We start from the raw sequence: 18,088 nt of genomic DNA, 5'->3' as shown, positions 1-18,088 counted from the left end.
ACGGCGCACACTTCTACGTGCTGGTAGCGCCGACTGCGCCGGCCCACAGTGCATGGCGCGACGAAAAAGCGGCGTCCACGCCAGGCCCCGCACACTCTCAAGTTCCAGCGATCGCCACAGAGGGCAAAACATCAACTGTGGCGTGTTCCAGCATGAGGAGCGCAAGTGTAGCTACTGTAATTTCGTCGCATACGTTAATTTGCACTTTTTCTGCTCGGGGCGCTCAACGCGGCTAAATATTATGGTATTCAATGAAAACAGTGAACAGACAGTGCAGATACAGGGCCAGGAAATACCTCGGGTAACATAATATAAATACCTTGGTATATGGATAAACGAAGGCAATAGATATATGGAAACACAGGAAAAAAAAATAACAGTGAAAAGGAAGAGAAATGCAGTCATAATGAAGCACAGAGCGCTATGGGGATACAATAGGTACGAGGTGCTCCGAGGTATGTGGAAAGGTGTAATGGTTCCAGGATTTACGTTTGGAAAACCGGTTGTTTGCTTTAAATCAGGGGTACAACCAGGACTCGGCGGGAACCAAAGGTCAGTGGGTCGCCTCGTATTGGGCGCTCACGGGAAGACTACAAACGAAGCTGTGCAGAGTGATATGGGCTGGACTAATTTTGAAGTGAGGGAAGCTCGCAGTAAAATTGAGTATGAAGAACGACTGAGGAATATGGAAGAAAGTAAATGGGCAGGGAGAGTGTTGAGGTATCTGTACAGGAAAAACATAGATTCACAGTGGAGGAAAAGGACTAGGAAGCTTACCAGCAAGTATGTGGTCTGTAGGGTGGGCAACACAGCAACAAAGAACGTCAAGCGGAAAGTCAGAGAGCCCGAAATAATCTCATGGGTGGCGGCAATGGAAAAGAAACCTGCCATGAGTAACTACTTAAGAGGAAAAAACGAAATCAGGAAAGAAAGAATTTATGATAACTCAAAGGGAAGCTCATTACTTTTCGAAGCGAGATCGGGATGCCTTAGAACACGCACCTATAAAGCGAGATATTAGAAGGAAGAAGAAGCATGTGCTGGCTGCGGTAAAGCTAGGGAAACGATGGAGCATGTTTTATTAGAATGTGAAGAGCGGTCGATTTAGGCACCACTGGCCTCCTTGAAGCCCTTGGGTTGGTAAGGGAGTGGTAAAGTAAACATGTCCGCAATAGGCATCAGTAAGAGGCGATTGGAGGATTGGTAGAAGAAAGTAGGGAAACGACAAAAGACGGAGATGTACAAAAGCACAGTTCCCAATAGGGGATGAGAAAAATTGTGTGTGGTAGTTCATAGTGTTCTTTTTTTTCCCTTTTTTATTGTTTAACCTAGGTAGAACATTAGGCAGTTTAATAGCAAGTGTTTGGTGGCGCAACCGACCGCCCCGTTCCAAAGGGGACGCTCATAACATCTATCCATCCATCCATCCCATATTTACCTATAAATGTACATATAATAACCGACAAACATAGTCAACGTGTCATTTTTTACAAAATAAGCAGACAATTGTTTTTATTAGACTTACGTTATATAAGTCTGTGCTCTATTACTTGAATAAAGGTTTTGAAATTATTAAATCAATTAAATTATGGGGTTTTGCGTGCCAGAACTACAATCTGATTATGCGGCACGCCGTAGTGGGGGACTCCGGAAATTTGGACCGCCTGGGTTTCTTTAACATGCACCTAAATCTAAGTACACGGGTGTTTTCGCATTTCGACCTCATCGAAGTGCGTCCGCCGTGGCCGGGGTTTGATACCACGACCTTGTGCTCAGCAGTCCAACACCATAGCCACTAAGCAACCACGGCGGGCAAATAACGGTTTTGAGAAGTAAGTCACGTGTGATAAGCAGCAGCCCACTGGCATCGATTGCAGTCCGTGCCGTTTACCGATTCAAATTGTACGGCGGCTATATTTGCGAACGGAGTGGTCGTTTCCTTCGAGCAGCATCACGCAGGTTCGTTTTAATTAGATAAGAATAATACATCAGCCAGTTTATGCGTCCAACATTTGATAGCCGCTACCAGGCGAACGTGTTTAAAGACGGTGAATTTTATCAGCTGCGGCGTTTCACTGGCATAATGGCTGCATACATGGCTTCCGTCGTCAGTAATCTGCCACGTCTGGCCGCGTAATGACGTGTTGCTTGAAAAAGAAATGTGCTAGCTAGCGTGAAAACTCGTCGCTGCAACCGAGCACAGTCTCTTTGGAAACTATACCCAGGAAATCGGATTAACCTTGCAGCCTCTGGGTGTGCGCACCGGTGAGTGAAAAAGCACTGCTTCGCATTTTCAACTTTCAATTTCTTCGCGTGCGAGTCGGATGACACAGATTCCTGTAGTCATTCTTTTTTCAAACTAGAAAATAATGATAAAGTTGTTGCTCTTCAAAGATAGTTCAAACAAGGCTCTTGTTTGTTGCCACGTTGCTAAAATTCCTAACATGGAGTGCAGTATAAAAAATAAATAATCTTGGCTGTGTCTGCATGAATGATACACTGCGACAAATTCACTGCACATTAGTGCAAATATACTTCCAGTGATACAGTTGGATTAATAGCATTTTATACATAATAAAATTATTATGTTTATTACGTAGTATCCGGCAAGAAATTTTATATAATCAAGGCTTCACTAGGCACAGCCCACACAAGGACACCATTGAAAGAAATGCACACTCAAAACAGTGTTGTGTGTGTGTGTGTGTGCTTTTCTATAATGGAGCGTGTTGTGCACTGTTCTTCGTCAAACATGAATCACAAACTTACCCACGCTTCCACCATAGTAATTCAGGCTTTTCTTTTGCCTCCAGCCTCCAAGACGCTGTTCATATTTGTTCACCCCTTTTGACTATATTGTCTCTGGACGTACAAGTCAACAGTGAACGTGTCACCACAGAGCCAGAATCCTCGCAAGGTATGTTTCTGAACACTTCAGCTATAACTGTGATTTGTTCATTTATTCCACTAACTTTTGTTTCACCATTTCTTGCTTCAATGTCTGTCATGATTTCATGATTTCTATTTTCAGGAAGAAGTACAAAAGAGAGATTACTGGTTTGCAAGTTGCCCACGCCAAGCCATAAGGAGCTCTACGGTCACCATAATGACAACAGGTCCTCTTAACTACGTGCGTCACCATGAAATGTTTGCAAGCTTACCAGATAGAGCGCTATGAGCCCTATCAGGAAGGAAGCAGTCTACAGTTTTGTATCATACCGCGCGGGAATGCTAAAATTTGACAAACAAGGAGTTTTATGGCAATCGGAGAAGTAACATGTTGAGTCCCAACTTGTTTCGTTTCTCGTCATTACAGCCATGACGACTAGAATAGAAATAATGTAGCAAGCTCCTACTTGCTAATTCAACAACTCTGTCATCTGCTATATGCAAATCAGATTGACGGGCATTACCACCAAGTATGAGATGTTCCATCATAGCGTTAATTTGTTGCTCGAAACTGCAAAGAATTTCAAAACCTTCAAAACCGCTCAGTGCAATTATGAGGAAATTATGCTTCAGTTAATGTTGACTGAAACTCTGACAGTCGCTCTTCACTTTATTATTCTATTTTTTATTTAAAGTACCCTCAGGGCCATATGCCATTCAAGTGGGGAGTGGGTACAAAGCAGTCGGGTAAAATAAATGAACAAGAGCTGTGCGTTTTGGTAACGCAATGATTCTCCTGATTATATAATCTTAGCTAATGTTTCGCAAAAAAAGTTTGTTATCGGTGATGGCTACGATAATTGAGGGAAGGTGGTTCCATTCCTGTGATGTACGGGGGAATAAAAGATTGAAAGAAACACTTCGTGTAACAAGGATGAATTTCTACCTTACATGCGATGATCGATGCGGTTTGAAATGTACTTGAGGCCGCGGTATGAAGTCGTTCTGAAGTGTGGTATGATGGAAAATTTTATGAAATAGCGAAACACGGGCGACTGCGGCGGTTAGCTAGGGGAATAACTGTTGGTTAGTTTCATTCAGGTTGTGATCGTGGTACGGTTATAATTTCAAAGAATGAAACGAGCAGAGTTATTTTGTACTGGTTAAAGCGAAGTAATAAGATTAACGTGACTGGGATGCCATATTGCAGATGCACATTTAGGTTTCGAGCGTATTGGAGTCTTGTAAATGTGTTTTTAAAGTAGACAGTCCTTTAGAAAAGTTGCGCCGTAGGTACCCGAGCATGTGAATAGCATTGTTAATGTTGTACTCTAATATTGGTCCAATGTAAGTTATTAGTTATGTGTACACCAATATATTTATAGGACATGAAGAAATCTAAGGGAACATTGTTAAGATGGTAAGTGCTAGGATTTGAATTACACCTTGATATATGCATTATTTTCATTTCTTCACTACAAAAGGCTCGTGTACAATTTGCATGAAATCAGTAACTAGGCTAGCCCTACACCGTAAGAGATGGCTAGAAAAGGCAACTTCACACAAATGGCCTACTCCACACTTCTCAAACATGACAAACCAATAAAAACAATTCTTCTTTCTCTTCTGCAAACAGCAGATGACATACCTGAGGGCAGTGTGTTCACAAAAAGATTTTGAAATATACTCGAAGTTTGGCTTAACATTCAGCTAATCAACAGTGGACGAGCAAGGGAAGCCTCAGCGTGGGAACTTGTCTTCGCCTTTCTTTTTTTGCCTTTGTCTATTCCCCCATCCTGTGTCACAAATGCACTGGTTATGTGCCGCCCTTCAACGAACACCTCGCCGACTTTGATCACTGATTATATGCCAAGCTGAGTGTGCGGCAAGCGGGGAAACAATTCTGAGCGATCACAGGCACCGGCGCGTTGCTTCTCGTCTCGAAGGCCACGCGCGGACTTATACGCAGCACCACTAGATGGCGCAGCATGTCCAGAAAGAGGGGCGAGAGAGGAGCCCGGTTGCCGCATGAAGCGCTCGTCGGCGTTTGCACGCACCGGCGCGCCAGGCATTTCGGAGGCCACGCGCAGGCTTCGCGATGGCAGTGCTAGATGGCGCGGAGCGTTCCTAGGGAAGCGCGAAAGAAGAGCCCCGCCGCAGTACACGCCTCATACATAACTCGTTTCGACGGTGCAAAACGTTGTGTCACTATATTGGTTCAATGCTGCGCCTTGTCTTTACTAATTCAAGCATGAACCAACTAGCCCAAGCAAGAGTTTTACTTAAACGCACTACCGTCGACAGTCATATTGAGATGGGTTCCGCCACTTTTTTTCTCTCGCTCTCTCTTTGTCCTCACGCATTCATGTAGTATCTTGTTATCGTCAAATATGAACTAACTACTACATGTTCTTTTAATGTTTAAGACATTGATGTGTGAATGGTAGTTATACTGTCATTCACAGCTCAATGGTAATGGTGGTTTTCCTGTCCTATACTTGCGCGGATTGTTCTCTGTACACCGGCTCACTACACAGACATTATGTGAGCCCAGCCCAAGCGTTAGTTAGGGCTAGCTTCACTATGAACAAACAAACAAACAAACATGTGTTTTGACATGGACGGTTTGCTGTGAATAATAAAAAGTAACGGTCTTGCAAAAACTTTTCCTTCAAAAAAGTTTTACTACTCCCCTTATGTAGGACATAACACGTTGTCGTAACCTACTCTATAAACCCGTATACAAATGTTACACTTGCTTTCTTTCTTTCCTTTTTTTTGAGCCCATGTCTGTATTCAAACTATTATCTCTATGATGTACCGGTGTGCAGTAAATATAGGCAGGGACACATCCCCGATGCAACGCTTTCTCCTACACAGTTCCTGTACACAAACTTTTGCATTATCGTAATACATGTAATCTACGAATAATACAGTATTCGAGTAATAAATTTGTGGTGTGCAGTAGTACATGTGCATTACCGCATAGATGGTTAAATATCGGGCGATTCACTTTTTTACCATTTCATCTTTAACAGATATTATCGCAAATTATATCGCCATTATTATAGCGCCTTTCTTCTTTTTTTTTGCACACATAGTCTCGCTGCAGGTGCACTATACCGCTCAAGGATGTGAACTATATGCATTACTACGACGAAGCAGTCGCTGATAACATCCGGTGACCGGCATCAAAGAACGGCTCTGCTGCTGCACCTGGCCCCTTGCTCTTTCGCTGTCCTTTTGTGTTCCTTAAAAGTTATTCACTTAAAAGTTACACAAGAAGCAACACAGCGCGCCCCGTTTTCGTAAAAGAGCGGCGTGATTGCATTATCAATTGAGCGCAAAGGGCAACGCATGGGCAGGGCACGTCGTTTCGAAAGGTGCCTACCGTTGTGAAGGCAGCGAAGAGAGGAGCAGCGGCTGTTTGCAGGCGATATGGGCCGCCAAGGCGCATCCGTTTTTTGCCCCCTCGCTGAGCCCGTTTGCTTTTACTAAATGCGCCTCGGGAATCGTTAGCGGGCCTCCTCGTCGACGCACTTCTTTTTCCTTGCCGGGCGAGGAAACGGAAGAGAGAACAAGCCAAAAGCAGCGCGGCGAGTTAGAAGTCGATTCATCGACATTCGCCGTTCGCGAGGAGCAAGCCGTCGGTTTATGCGCTCCGGAGGTATACGGGCGTGAAAGGCACTCGGCCCCCGAGCGCAGTAAACCGGCGCGCTCGGAGTACGAGCCAGGGGCGCTGCTGCCGCGCCGGCCCCCTATCGTCGCAGCATCGCTGTTTTGATCTGCTCTCTAGTGTCAAGTACGGGAACACCGTCTATTCCGTATTTCTTTTTCTTTTTGCGTTGCAAAGAACGGATAGATAGAGACAGGAAACACAACTGTTTCGGGTCCGATACAAGAAGGACGTTTTATCGCCTTCTCAAGCGATTTAATGGAAGAAATAAATAAAGGAATAAAGGAAGAAAAAATACAGAGATTTTCATGGGAGACAAACAAGAAGACTTCTTCGTATAACGATGTTTTTTTTATAAATGACGGTAGGCTTGCTGTGGTCGCAAAAAAGAAGTGTAAACTAACATCATGCTAAATCGTATATGTCCATGTATAATCGCTGCATTTCGTATGCGCTTATTTTTGAATGGCGAAAAAAGTTTTTAGTTATCATCCTGCTGAGGCATTCGCTAGGTAAAACCTGCCGCCATATGCGCCCAGACGCTATTATAGAAAGGTCTTTGTACTTACTATAACGTAAGTTAGGAATAGCTTGTCACATATTTTACTAACGTGCTATTAATTACATTTAGTACCACTGGTTTTAGTAATCTTACTAAACGGAAAAGGTAGTAAGCGTTACTAAAGGAGCTTAGTTATTAACTCCGAAACTCAGCAGCCGTTACTAGCGCAGTCTAGTGAAGCATATCCTGTGTACCAGCGTTGCTTCCGTGACGCTCATTATATAGCTTCAGCTTTAAGCGCATATACAAGGAATGGAAAGATCCAAAGCAATATTTCTACGTTGCTTCCATTTTCTTGCGTGTGTGTGTGTGTGTGTGTAATACATTATACCGTCAACTGATACTACGTCATGGTCATACGAGGAACATCAGGTTTCGAGTGATCACGATGTACAAGAACGAACGAAAGGAGAACAGCGCATCTCACGATACAACAAAGCGGCTGCGAGGCAAAATAGCTTTAGGAAACCTCTCGTGAGCATTTATAGCGATACTTTTGGAACCGACGAGCACCCATGTAGGCCAGCCACGAGACCAACATAACTGTTAACCACGCAACGGTTAACCTAACACAGTAAATAAAAGAGATAAAGTTGATATAAATTGTGCACTGAGTCCGCCATCACGCCGCGCTATAGGACGTGGGACAGACGATGCCGTCGCTCTAAGTAGCTATACTAAGTAGCTATACTCAAATGTTAGAACAGTCTGTGAGAGGCACTGAATGCTTCAGTTATCTTTGATCAATTTTTTTAAGACTGTAAGGAATGGAAGGTTGCTGATCATTTTTTCGTTAGCAGTGCGCACTCGGATGCCTAAAACATATTGGACATTTATTTCTTTTACCTTCCAGTTTTACAAGTTACATAAAAAATATTCCCTGTTCAAGATGTGCTTCGTACTTCAGGAAGACCTTATCCAACTGTCACTCCTTACGTTCTCGTGAAGAATGCCCAGTACAAATTACTTGGGAACGCGAATTAGCAACAATTTTTCACTTCTAAGCGATCATTGTCATTTGCAGGGCGTCTTTGTTAATAGAATGTCCGTCAATGCACTTGGTCGACGCCTGCTCTTACGAGGCGCTCTAGCGTACAAAATTCCCTTCGACTACATGCATTTCGCTCGCTAATACAAAGAAAACGTTTTATTTGCCTCTCATTAGTGCAAGCCTTGGATTTGCCAGCAATGACGGATGAGTTCCTAGCTGCAAAGATACTCTATGGAGCCTTCTACATCAGCGGACTGGTCTGGAGCGGAGACAAGTGTTCTCACACCATCCGACCAACGGTTCACGATCAGCTTGCTTCCACCATTTTAAGTTCGTAGCATTATATAGAAAGTCGGTGGAAAAATTCCACGTGAAGCCAGAAAGCTAATTTCCCAATACAGGGTGAGAATGCGCAGTTTAAACAGTTTAAGCGTACTGTGTGCGTGGTTGGTAGCTGCCATCCGGAGTACAGTGACAAGTGACCCACTGGCCGCGATAGCAATCAGTAGCGTGTCGGCGCAAAACATTCTACGAGCCCGTCTGCTTTCGCCGTTCCCCATACGCCATATGTAGAAAGTAGGCGTTAAACCTAGGCCAGAAATGCCTAGGCCTATACTAAATTAGGGATTTCACGCAGTACGGGAAACTCTGGTACGAATGAAATTAATTAATTCTGGGGTTTTACGTTACAAAACCACAATTTCATTATGAGGCACGCCGTAGTGGTGGACGCCGGATTAATTTTCACTGCCAGAGGAGCTTTAACGTGCCTATCGAAATGCAGCCGCCGTGGCCGGAATTTTATCCCGTGACCTCGTGTTTTGCAGCGCAGCACCATAACGGCTAAGCCACCGCGTGGGTTATGGGACGCCCTGGTAAATACCCGACCGGTGAGGATGGAAGGTGACTAAAGGTGACCCAGAACCAGAGTACGTGCCACTCGTGAATTAATTACGCATGCACTTGCAGCTGTCCCCCCTCCGCTACCGAAAATTAAGCGGAACCTCCCTGAACGGCAACTGTCGAAGATATACGTACATAGCAGTATATGGCGGTCGGCGTGGTGCGGAATGTATAATGTTCAGCAATGTAAACATGTGAATCCTCTGTTCGTACTCGTCACGCATATATAAATAAGCAGCGCATACTACATCAACATAACCCCCCCCCCCCCCCCCACACACACACACACATCATTACTACACATAACGCATTCCACACCACGCCGACCGCTATATAATGCTACGCATATCTTGGTCAGTTCCTGTTCAGGGAGGTACCGCTTAATTTTTCTTATATGAAAAGGCCACCGCCAATAGAGTTTTAGTATAGCGTAAGACGCTTGCGTTAGCGTTAGCGTGCGACGCAACAATAACGCTAAGAAAGGCTGCAGTGCGCAACACAAACTAGTCAATTAGAATAGCGGAGCGGAGAAAAGCGCTAACGCCAACGCAAACATGTACAGCGCGATACTAACAAGCCAAATCCATAGGAAATGTCGAGCTAATCCAATGCCGAAAGCGCAAGTGCCTCACTAAGTCAAGAGAATGAGCGAAAGACAGGCTTTGGTGCCACTTTGGCGCTGCTAGAGCAAATATGAGCCAACTCTTTCGTTAAACCTGCTGCCCCGCTTAATTGAGAAGGTATCTCGACAACAACGCCAATTTGTCACCAGTACGCCGCTGTCGAAGCGCCATCACGCAAATCTGAAGCAAATACGAGCTTGAGTGGGGAACGAATGAGCCGAACAGTGCAGGCCGACGTCTCGGTAGGTCCAAAGTGCGGGCAGCTCCCGCCTTGACTGGCACGTCAGGTTGCAGTACGTAAGGCTCCCTTTGTGTGCGTTAGTGTTCAACGCTAAATCCCGAAAATAGCGTACGTAGGTCAGAGATCCAGCTCCATTGACGTACAACGCATGCGCAATATTCAGCACGCAACGCTAGCTCCCTGCGCTTGCTGCTATACGGTATGCTAAAACTGTCTTATAGCTTAGCCCCCTTGTACATACGGCTTCCGCGACTGGTTTTTATCAGCGACGCGACTCTACGCCCCTGCTTTCGAGCAAACCAAAGTGCAACCGTGCAAACCGTGGTTCCATGCTTCCGAGTGGGAGCATTCATCGTCGATACATATATATATATATATATATATATATATATATATATATATATATATATATGTGTGTGTACGCGTGGCTTATCGCCATCGGCATTGTAGGCGGCACAGCGAAAAGGACCAGTAGCAGTAGCCCCAGCGAACTGCAAATCAGGCAACACACATTTTCTTGACCGAGCGGAGCCGAGCAGATAGCGCAGACGCATTCTTCAATGCACTTCTCTCTCGCGCTGCAGACAAAGGAGCTGAGGGCTGTGGAGAGAATAAGTGCCTCTTTCTTGATCTTTCTTGTTCGTCTTCTTATTGAGCTTCTACTGCTCTTCTAGTACTTCGCATTAAGGGAAGTAAGCGATCGTTGTGAATAAATCAGCAAAATTACTTTACTGATATACACGAGACATCTAAATTTGCACCGCGACTATACAGGCGTGAAGATGAAGAGTATATGACAGCGGCGAAGGTAAGGCCTCGTTACAATCTGTGGCTCCCGACCATACAGGCCCTCCCTATATGTTGTCTGTCAGGTCTCGACAACTATTCCTTCTTGGCCGCGTACTTTTGCAGCTCGTACCGAGAAGGGGAGAACCCGAAGTGCACGTGCGTGACATGCAGACATGCAAGACACCAAAATGCTACATCCCGCCTTACCCAAATCTACCGGGCAGAAAATTTCCATTTTCCTCCCGAATGGCTCATCGCCCTCTTGTAGCTTCATCATGGCTCGATGCGCGTCACAACTACGCCGAGCCATAGACTCAAGGCACGCTTTGCAGGCGCAATATGCAACCATTTTCGGGCACTCCAAACAATTCCACACCAACCCTGTGTGGTCCAAGGACTTACTCGCGAAGAAGCTACCCTACTCTAGCGCGTTAGAACTAGCACCGCCTACACCCAGACTTGGTTATTTAAGACTGGATTATCCGCTTCCCCCCTTTGTGCCTTAGGTGGTGATGGGTGGAACTGTTGATCCGGTTATGTCCGCAATTTGACCTGGAAAGAAAGGCTTCACAGTCTAGAGAAGAAACGTCTTCCACGAGCGAACTTTGAAGACATTGCGTTCCCTGAAGGGCCCGTAGTAAGTAATAAAGAAGAGAGTTAAACGACTATTGATTACCTTTCTTCATGACACGGAGTTGATCAACGTTTGTTGATACACTATTGCGAACAATGTACCAGGTAATCTAGTGCAAGAACTGCCGACCGATCATGCCAGTCTAACACCGCCTTCTGCACCACCACCACCACCACCACCACCGCCGCCAATTCGGTTGCATGCCAACACCCCATGGACCGTTCCAAGGAAACGCCTGTATATGCAATGTCAGGAAAATGAGCGATGCATAGGCTTCTGAATTAAATATAGAAAAAAATATCGTTCCATGAAATGACCACGTATTTCGCGTGAGCCTACTTTGTCATTTCTGCCGTCATTTTTTATCTAATTATTATCTTATTGTTTACTTTATTGTTTGTCCAAATATTTCTCTTATTTTTATCCCACTTCAAGACAGAAGAATTACGTACATCATTAAATGACTATTTTATTTCGCGTCTCATTTACGAGGATCCGCTGCTGCAGTTGTTTCATCCTCTTCCGACGCACGTTGTTCTAGCCGGCGTTTTCATTGCATCTCGGTCCTTCTAGCTTGCCGTTCAGCTAAAATATCACGAAAAGGACCCGCTCCGTCCTAACCACTTCACAGCTATGAAGCAGCAATTGTTATTTCCAAGCGGAAACCGATTACAGAATTGATTACGTGCCTCCACAGGTTCTCTCCGAGCGCCAAGTTATGGCGGGCGCTAAATCAATGCGCTCCAGGCAGCACTTCCTGTGCGAGTTGGCACGTACCGCGCCACCTGTGTCAATGACGTCATCCGCAGGGTCGCTCACGTATTCTTATCTACGTCAGCTATCATCCGCAGTGACAGCTGCGCCGCTGAGCTCATTCTTGGCGCTGTGCCAACATTTAACGCTGAGCTTCATACACCCGCATTGCGAATCTTCAAAGTGTGGGTATATGTGCTCACGCGTAAAAAGAAATGCGCAAATGACGAAAGCAAACAGAAACCTAAACTATGTTTACAGTCCACCTCATTCTTCCTATCCTAAATCCTCGTGGTGGCCCAACGGCTTAGCGTTATGCCGCTAAGGATACTCGGTCGCGAGACCCCAGATTGGGAGTGTAATGCCAGAAGGCCCGCGTGCTGCAATTTTGATGCATGTTGAAGAATACCAGATTTTCAAAAATTAGAGCCTGCAAGTCAGATGCGACACTGTTACCCTACAAACGTGTTTCCTTCAAGATATAAAAACCTGTGAATCATTTGTAGTTCAGAATCCTGGCCGCTGTGCTCTCCTAGAAAGCTGGTTCGCGGGTGAACGCTGTGGGAGTACTCACCGATCACTTTTAGCAGAACGTTTCCCGTGTGCTTCTGGTTGCGAGAGTCCGTAAATCTGCAAACGTAGTTGCCGTCATCTGATACTTGCTGCACATTGCTGATTGACAGGCTGCCATCTGGCTGGACACGCTGCCGGTGGTTGAATGGAATCTTGTTGCTTCCTGCAAAATTGACCCCAGCGCTTGCTTTCATTTACGAAGTAATTTTTCAGTCTTTGTTTAAATTTTTGTAGAAAGAAGCACAGAGATCAAAAGTGATTTTGGAAGACATATAGAAACGATTTACCGTCTGTGTTACGCATCCACATCGGTTATCTGCAAGTAATGCGGACAGTATTGTTTTTCAAAATGCGAAGCTGCTTGAAACGCGTGTCACAAAGGAAGAACTTGCACGCCGCTTGCAAGGACGCGACACTGCCTTTTGACCAATGTTCAGTCATATTACTGTTATATTCATTTCACACATATAGTGAAATGCGCACTTCCACAAAAGGCGTTCCGCTACGCTACATGAAGATGCAGCCGGAATCACATGCAAATATACTTACTAAGATCATATTAACGCACCCAACATACTCTGCCTTTAGTGTTGTGTTGGATAAAATCTCAAAAAGCTTGCAAATATATATACTACTTTCGTTTTAGTTGCACACCCTGCGCACTTTTCTGTGTATTGAAAAATAAACAAATGGAAGAGCACAGAGCCAGATGCAAAATGTCGCGGGAGCTGGTAGAGACCCCTAGACTATAGTAATATTCACTATATGTATGAAATCATTTCATGAAAGTTGTCTATATCTCCGACAAATCAAGCAAATTCCCCCCCAAAAAAATCCAAGAGCTTACACACTTCGGCAAGCACTGAACAACCAGCTCGGATTTAGTGCTAGAAATAGCGCTTCTTGAAGAGTGACGTTTCAATAAAGTGGTAATAAATGTCGGAAAAAAAGCAGCCGTGAAAGTTCGCTCCATAGACCACATTTTGGGAAAAAAAGGTTCAGTGACATAGTGGAAACAAGTTTCACTCGATATTTTCTGACGATTCACTGGTCGCTCGTGAGAAGTAAGACCATAAAAATGGGTATTTCGAACGTGAAGTGGCGTTATATAAGAAAATTAATGGCGTAAAAAAAAAGTTGATAAATCACAAGAACAGGCTATGCAAAAAACACGATGCATAATGAGGAAAAGCTTCACATTCGAAAGGTGCGCCAGGCATCATAAAACAATGCGCGCGAGTCAAACTCACGACAATATTAACGTCTAAGATTAGGGTATAGTTGGTTCAGCATGATTCAAGCTATAGCAGCGCGACTTCTTGAAAGTGCACTTAAGGGAAGCACAGACAAAGACAAGCACTGACTTTCAAGTGGGGTTTAAGTCAGCGCTTGTCCTTGTCGGTGGCGCCCGTTTGTTCTCGTTCAAGAAGTCGCACTGTTATACTTTGATTCATGCTGAACTCAAGCCTATATTTGCATCATATTTTCATTTATAGGAATGGAAACACCTATAGATAGCTATAAAGAAAGGCAAAATCTGTACGACCCAAACGATTGCACCGTACCGAGAGGGAATCTATTTTGAAAAAAAAAAAAATTCGTGTGATTATTTGTGACGATTGTATAAATACAAGAGGTATTCATCATCGATAAATGCGCTGTGGGTGAGCGTCTATCGCTCTTGGCATTTATTGTCTACAATTCTATTTGTCATTCACATTTATTACGGGCGCAAACCTCACCTTTCTCCCAAGAGACGGAAGCCCAGGCGGCGACGTACAGCGGACATACGAGGCTCACTGACTTGCCCTTGAGTGCCGTGACGGAGCTGACGTCGCGCATGACGCGCAGGCCCTTGGCCAGCGGCAGAAAAAGCTCGTCCTCTTCGGAACCCGCCACGGCATCTTCCTCGGCCAGCGCCGAACGCCGTAGGAGCCGCGCGGCCGCCGGCACCCTCCTGCCGGAGAGGCGCCGCCGGCAGCCGCCGCCGGCAAGCAACGTGCTGGCCGGTCCCGATGCGCCATTCCTCCCGACGGGGCTGCTGTCCACTGCACCAGACAGACGGGGAGCAGAACGGCCATTGAGGAACGCGCTTAATCGGCACTTTGGAATCACGAGAGAGCCCTCAAATAGCTCGCGAGGTCGGTTATAAACACATACACGCGCGCGCACGCACAGCTTCTTCGCGAACGGCAGTCATTTAACTTTTAAGGGTTCAAATGTTGGTCCTCCCGGTTTGTGTCAATTTCCCCGTACAAAAGGCATTTATTTGCCTCCTAACGGGCGAGTTTGGTCGTTAGAAAGGGTGAGAAGCAGATGACTGGTCGCGAACACACGCGGGCAGTGTTCATGTAGACAGCGCCACGTTTGAGAAGTTGCTGCCCCAAAATTGCATGACACAAACTCACCAACGTGGGTTTTTGGCTATCTCTTCAACTCATCACTGGTTTGCTACCCTGCACTGCTCTCTCTCTCTCTCAACTCATTATTCATGCCTACTGTGAAGGACTGATCAAGAATTTGGCGGATCAGGCAAACCAATAAAAGAAAATAAATTGTAACTCCTAATTTATCATTGGTGAAAAGTGGGCATCGAGAGAAAGGCTGCGTTGCATTCACAGGCAAATAGAGAGGGATAGGAAATATGAAAGTAGCCAGGCGCACTTCCTGTTTACTACCCTCCCTGGAGGAAGGGGATATAGACACAGAAAGGAAAAGAATGGGGAGAGAAAGAGCAGTAGTTGCGTGCACACGTGAAGGTATATGCAGCGAAACTTGCTAATCGTGGCAATTGGTTTAAGCGACGCTTTCCTGTGCGAACGCCGGTGCATCCCGTCACCTCCGGTGCGCGTGCTCTCTCCACTCCAGCACCGCGGCCTAATGACTTCTTCGCAAACCAATTTGCACCGCGCCGCGACCTGCACTCACACTATGACGCCTTCGGTTCCGCCATTCGTTCGGCGCTTAAGCTTGTCCGGTATTCCTGTAAACGGAGGACGTAGCGGATTGGGCGGATTGCCGGATGAGCGGACGCGTAAACGTGATTGTCCCGAGTGGTGCAGTCACCTGGTGGTGCAGAGCTCAAGGCAAACACAAAGTTAATATTGCAGTAAGCAATTGTATTCTACTTCACTGCTCGTGTAAATTTTTGGCAGCGGCGTTATCATGCCACGATTCTGCGTCGCAATCCGTCCAGTCAGTCTGCGCTTACCGGAATACCGGACACGCTAGAACACTCTGTAACCTCTTCTTTCGCCTTTTTCCTCTCGACGCCGCTTCTCTCCCCCTCCTCATCACTCTCCACCCTCCTCTACACAATCCAACCACTACCGCTCACTGCAGCATCTAAACCAGTCGGACCCTACAACGAAAGTTTCGTTTACATAAATACCTCAAGTATGGATTTGGGAGCATGAGCTGAGGAGTATTAGAAGCGCAACATTCATCAGGGCAATCGGCTAGAATCAACAAGGAAATCTTAGACGGCGGCGGAGCAAACATCCCTTTGGCTGAACCCGAGAGTCGCGGCTTTAATATATTGAATAAAAGTGAGTACCAGGCCCAGGATAGGTATACGAACGGGAATTTACAAGCTTCGTTGTTGCTTCTTTCCTCTTGGCTTGTTTCGCATTTGGCGCATAGCGGTACGCTCACGCCGCGTCGTCTATCGCGCCGTCATGGCGGCGGTGCAATATGGTGGTGGTGGTGGTGGTGGTGAAGTGTAGCAACAGGCGGGTTTAGCCTGGCGAACAAGGCCGGCAATTGCTCCGCCCGAGCGTCTCGCACAATACCGCTGAAGGATTTCACCATATGTCCATCAAACCGGTCTCTCTTAACAATACTACGGAATGCAGCTATGCGTTTTTCGAGCGGCGGCTATAGTGGCGCTTTAAGCTGTCACGCATCGAGCAAGAATAGGTTGACAGTAGGAACAAAAATATATACATGGAATTATCAGGGAAACCAACCATAAATGAAATGAAAAAATGCTTTGTAGAGTAGTGAGTCTTGCAAGACCTTTGCTCGAATCCTGCGACTGTAAACAACTTTATGAAGTTTGAGCCTGCGGCTAATATTGTTTACGTTTAACGTTTGCATGAATCAATCAAAAGTAAGTGGAAATGGCATTTACGCTACTGCACAGGAGCCTTGTTCACAGTTACAGTTACAAAGCTGAAGGCTCTTTGCTTAAACCGGCGGCTGAAAGGACTCGCGATAGCAAATCTCTCTCTTGCACATGCCACCGCTGACGTATCTGCTCATGCTCACCAGTCCCCGCTTCAGGCGCATGTTGACGAACGTGTGCTTGAAAGGCGCAGATACCAAGTACCTTGTCGAAACCTCTGCGTTTTCTGCGGCACGGTATTGTGGCGCCATCTAGCGTGTACTTTACGAATGACGGCTGTTGTCTTTGCGGTTTCAGTGCGCGCCTTTGCGCCATTTCCACCCTTACCGTTTTTCTAACACGTGATTGGACATATGACATGTGAGAGGCTTCAGGCAAGATGACATGAACATCTGGAAAACACTGTTAGACAGTGCAGAACAGCTGCGTTATATTCTGTATTTCAAACCAGAACAGCGCTTTATTTTTGGGTGCGACACAACGTATACAAGCGAGGGCACCGGGCCAGAACAAAGCAGAACCGAACATGTAGCTATGTTTATTCCAGAATGAAGGCGAAAGCGTGGTATCTCCGATTTTATAGCTTGTGCTACCCCGGTTATCAACCAATAAAAATATAGGTAACCTCGCTAAAACTTTCAGGAGTGAAATTTCTCTTCCATGGCTTTATCGATTCCTAAGTGGCAGCTATTTAATGTGGATTATGTGTTCCCAGATGCCAGTGCAGCGACAACAATCTGTTCTTTATTCTATGCCTTCCAGAATGCCTAAGTAATGAATGGTTTCATCGTGGTAATTTTATAAGTAATTTTGATGTTTGCACACATAGCCTTCTGTAAGTACATAGCACAGGTGAATGGTCTTCAAATTTTGTTTCAGACATCAGCCCCTTTTTCGTTCCTTTGCGGCTGAGCCACACTAGCACTCGTGCTACGGTACTCATCATTTCCCTTAAGACAGGTCAAGCGCACAAAGAGACGGACGGCGAAAAGAAGACGAACAAGCGCCTTGTTTGTCTTCTTTTTGCCGTCCGTGTCTTTATGCGCTTGATCTGTCTTAAGGGAAATTATGCTGTACCAACTGGCTTGGATCCAGACCCTTGCACGGTACTCATACTTCTGGCTATCTAGTCCCTCTCTTCACAAGCATACCTACAACACAGAATGCCCGCACAAGTTCACTCAGCGTTCATTACGTGCAAGTAAAGGTTACTTAGCATTGATTTTACCATCGTTTTCCAGTGGCTACTTTCACACATTGGCGTACATAATAGGCTGCTGACTGTCTTGCGCACGCAGCACACGAGTTAGAGCGAATGAAAAAGGCCC

At 45.7% G+C, this 18,088-nt stretch overlaps 1 protein-coding gene across 1 annotated transcript in view; it reads right to left on the bottom strand.

Annotated features, from left to right (window-relative positions):
* The window catches only part of LOC142557670 (cell adhesion molecule DSCAM-like), a 416,825-nt gene that overhangs the window by 317,397 nt on the left and 81,340 nt on the right, over positions 1-18,088 (bottom strand). Inside the window, exons 2-3 of the mRNA XM_075669684.1 lie at positions 14,377-14,682; positions 12,636-12,797 (exon numbers count right to left, since the gene is read on the bottom strand). Of these exons, the coding sequence (XP_075525799.1) occupies positions 12,636-12,797; positions 14,377-14,476 (262 nt within the window). The 5' untranslated portion in view covers positions 14,477-14,682. The remainder of the gene's footprint in view (positions 1-12,635; positions 12,798-14,376; positions 14,683-18,088) is intronic.

The sequence above is a fragment of the Dermacentor variabilis genome, chromosome 1 (assembly GCF_050947875.1).
Source record: "Dermacentor variabilis isolate Ectoservices chromosome 1, ASM5094787v1, whole genome shotgun sequence".
In the NCBI taxonomy this organism is placed as follows: Eukaryota; Metazoa; Arthropoda; class Arachnida; order Ixodida; family Ixodidae; genus Dermacentor; species Dermacentor variabilis.
Note: the sequence above shows the minus strand (reverse complement) of the source record. Positions and strands in the feature narration are given on the sequence as shown.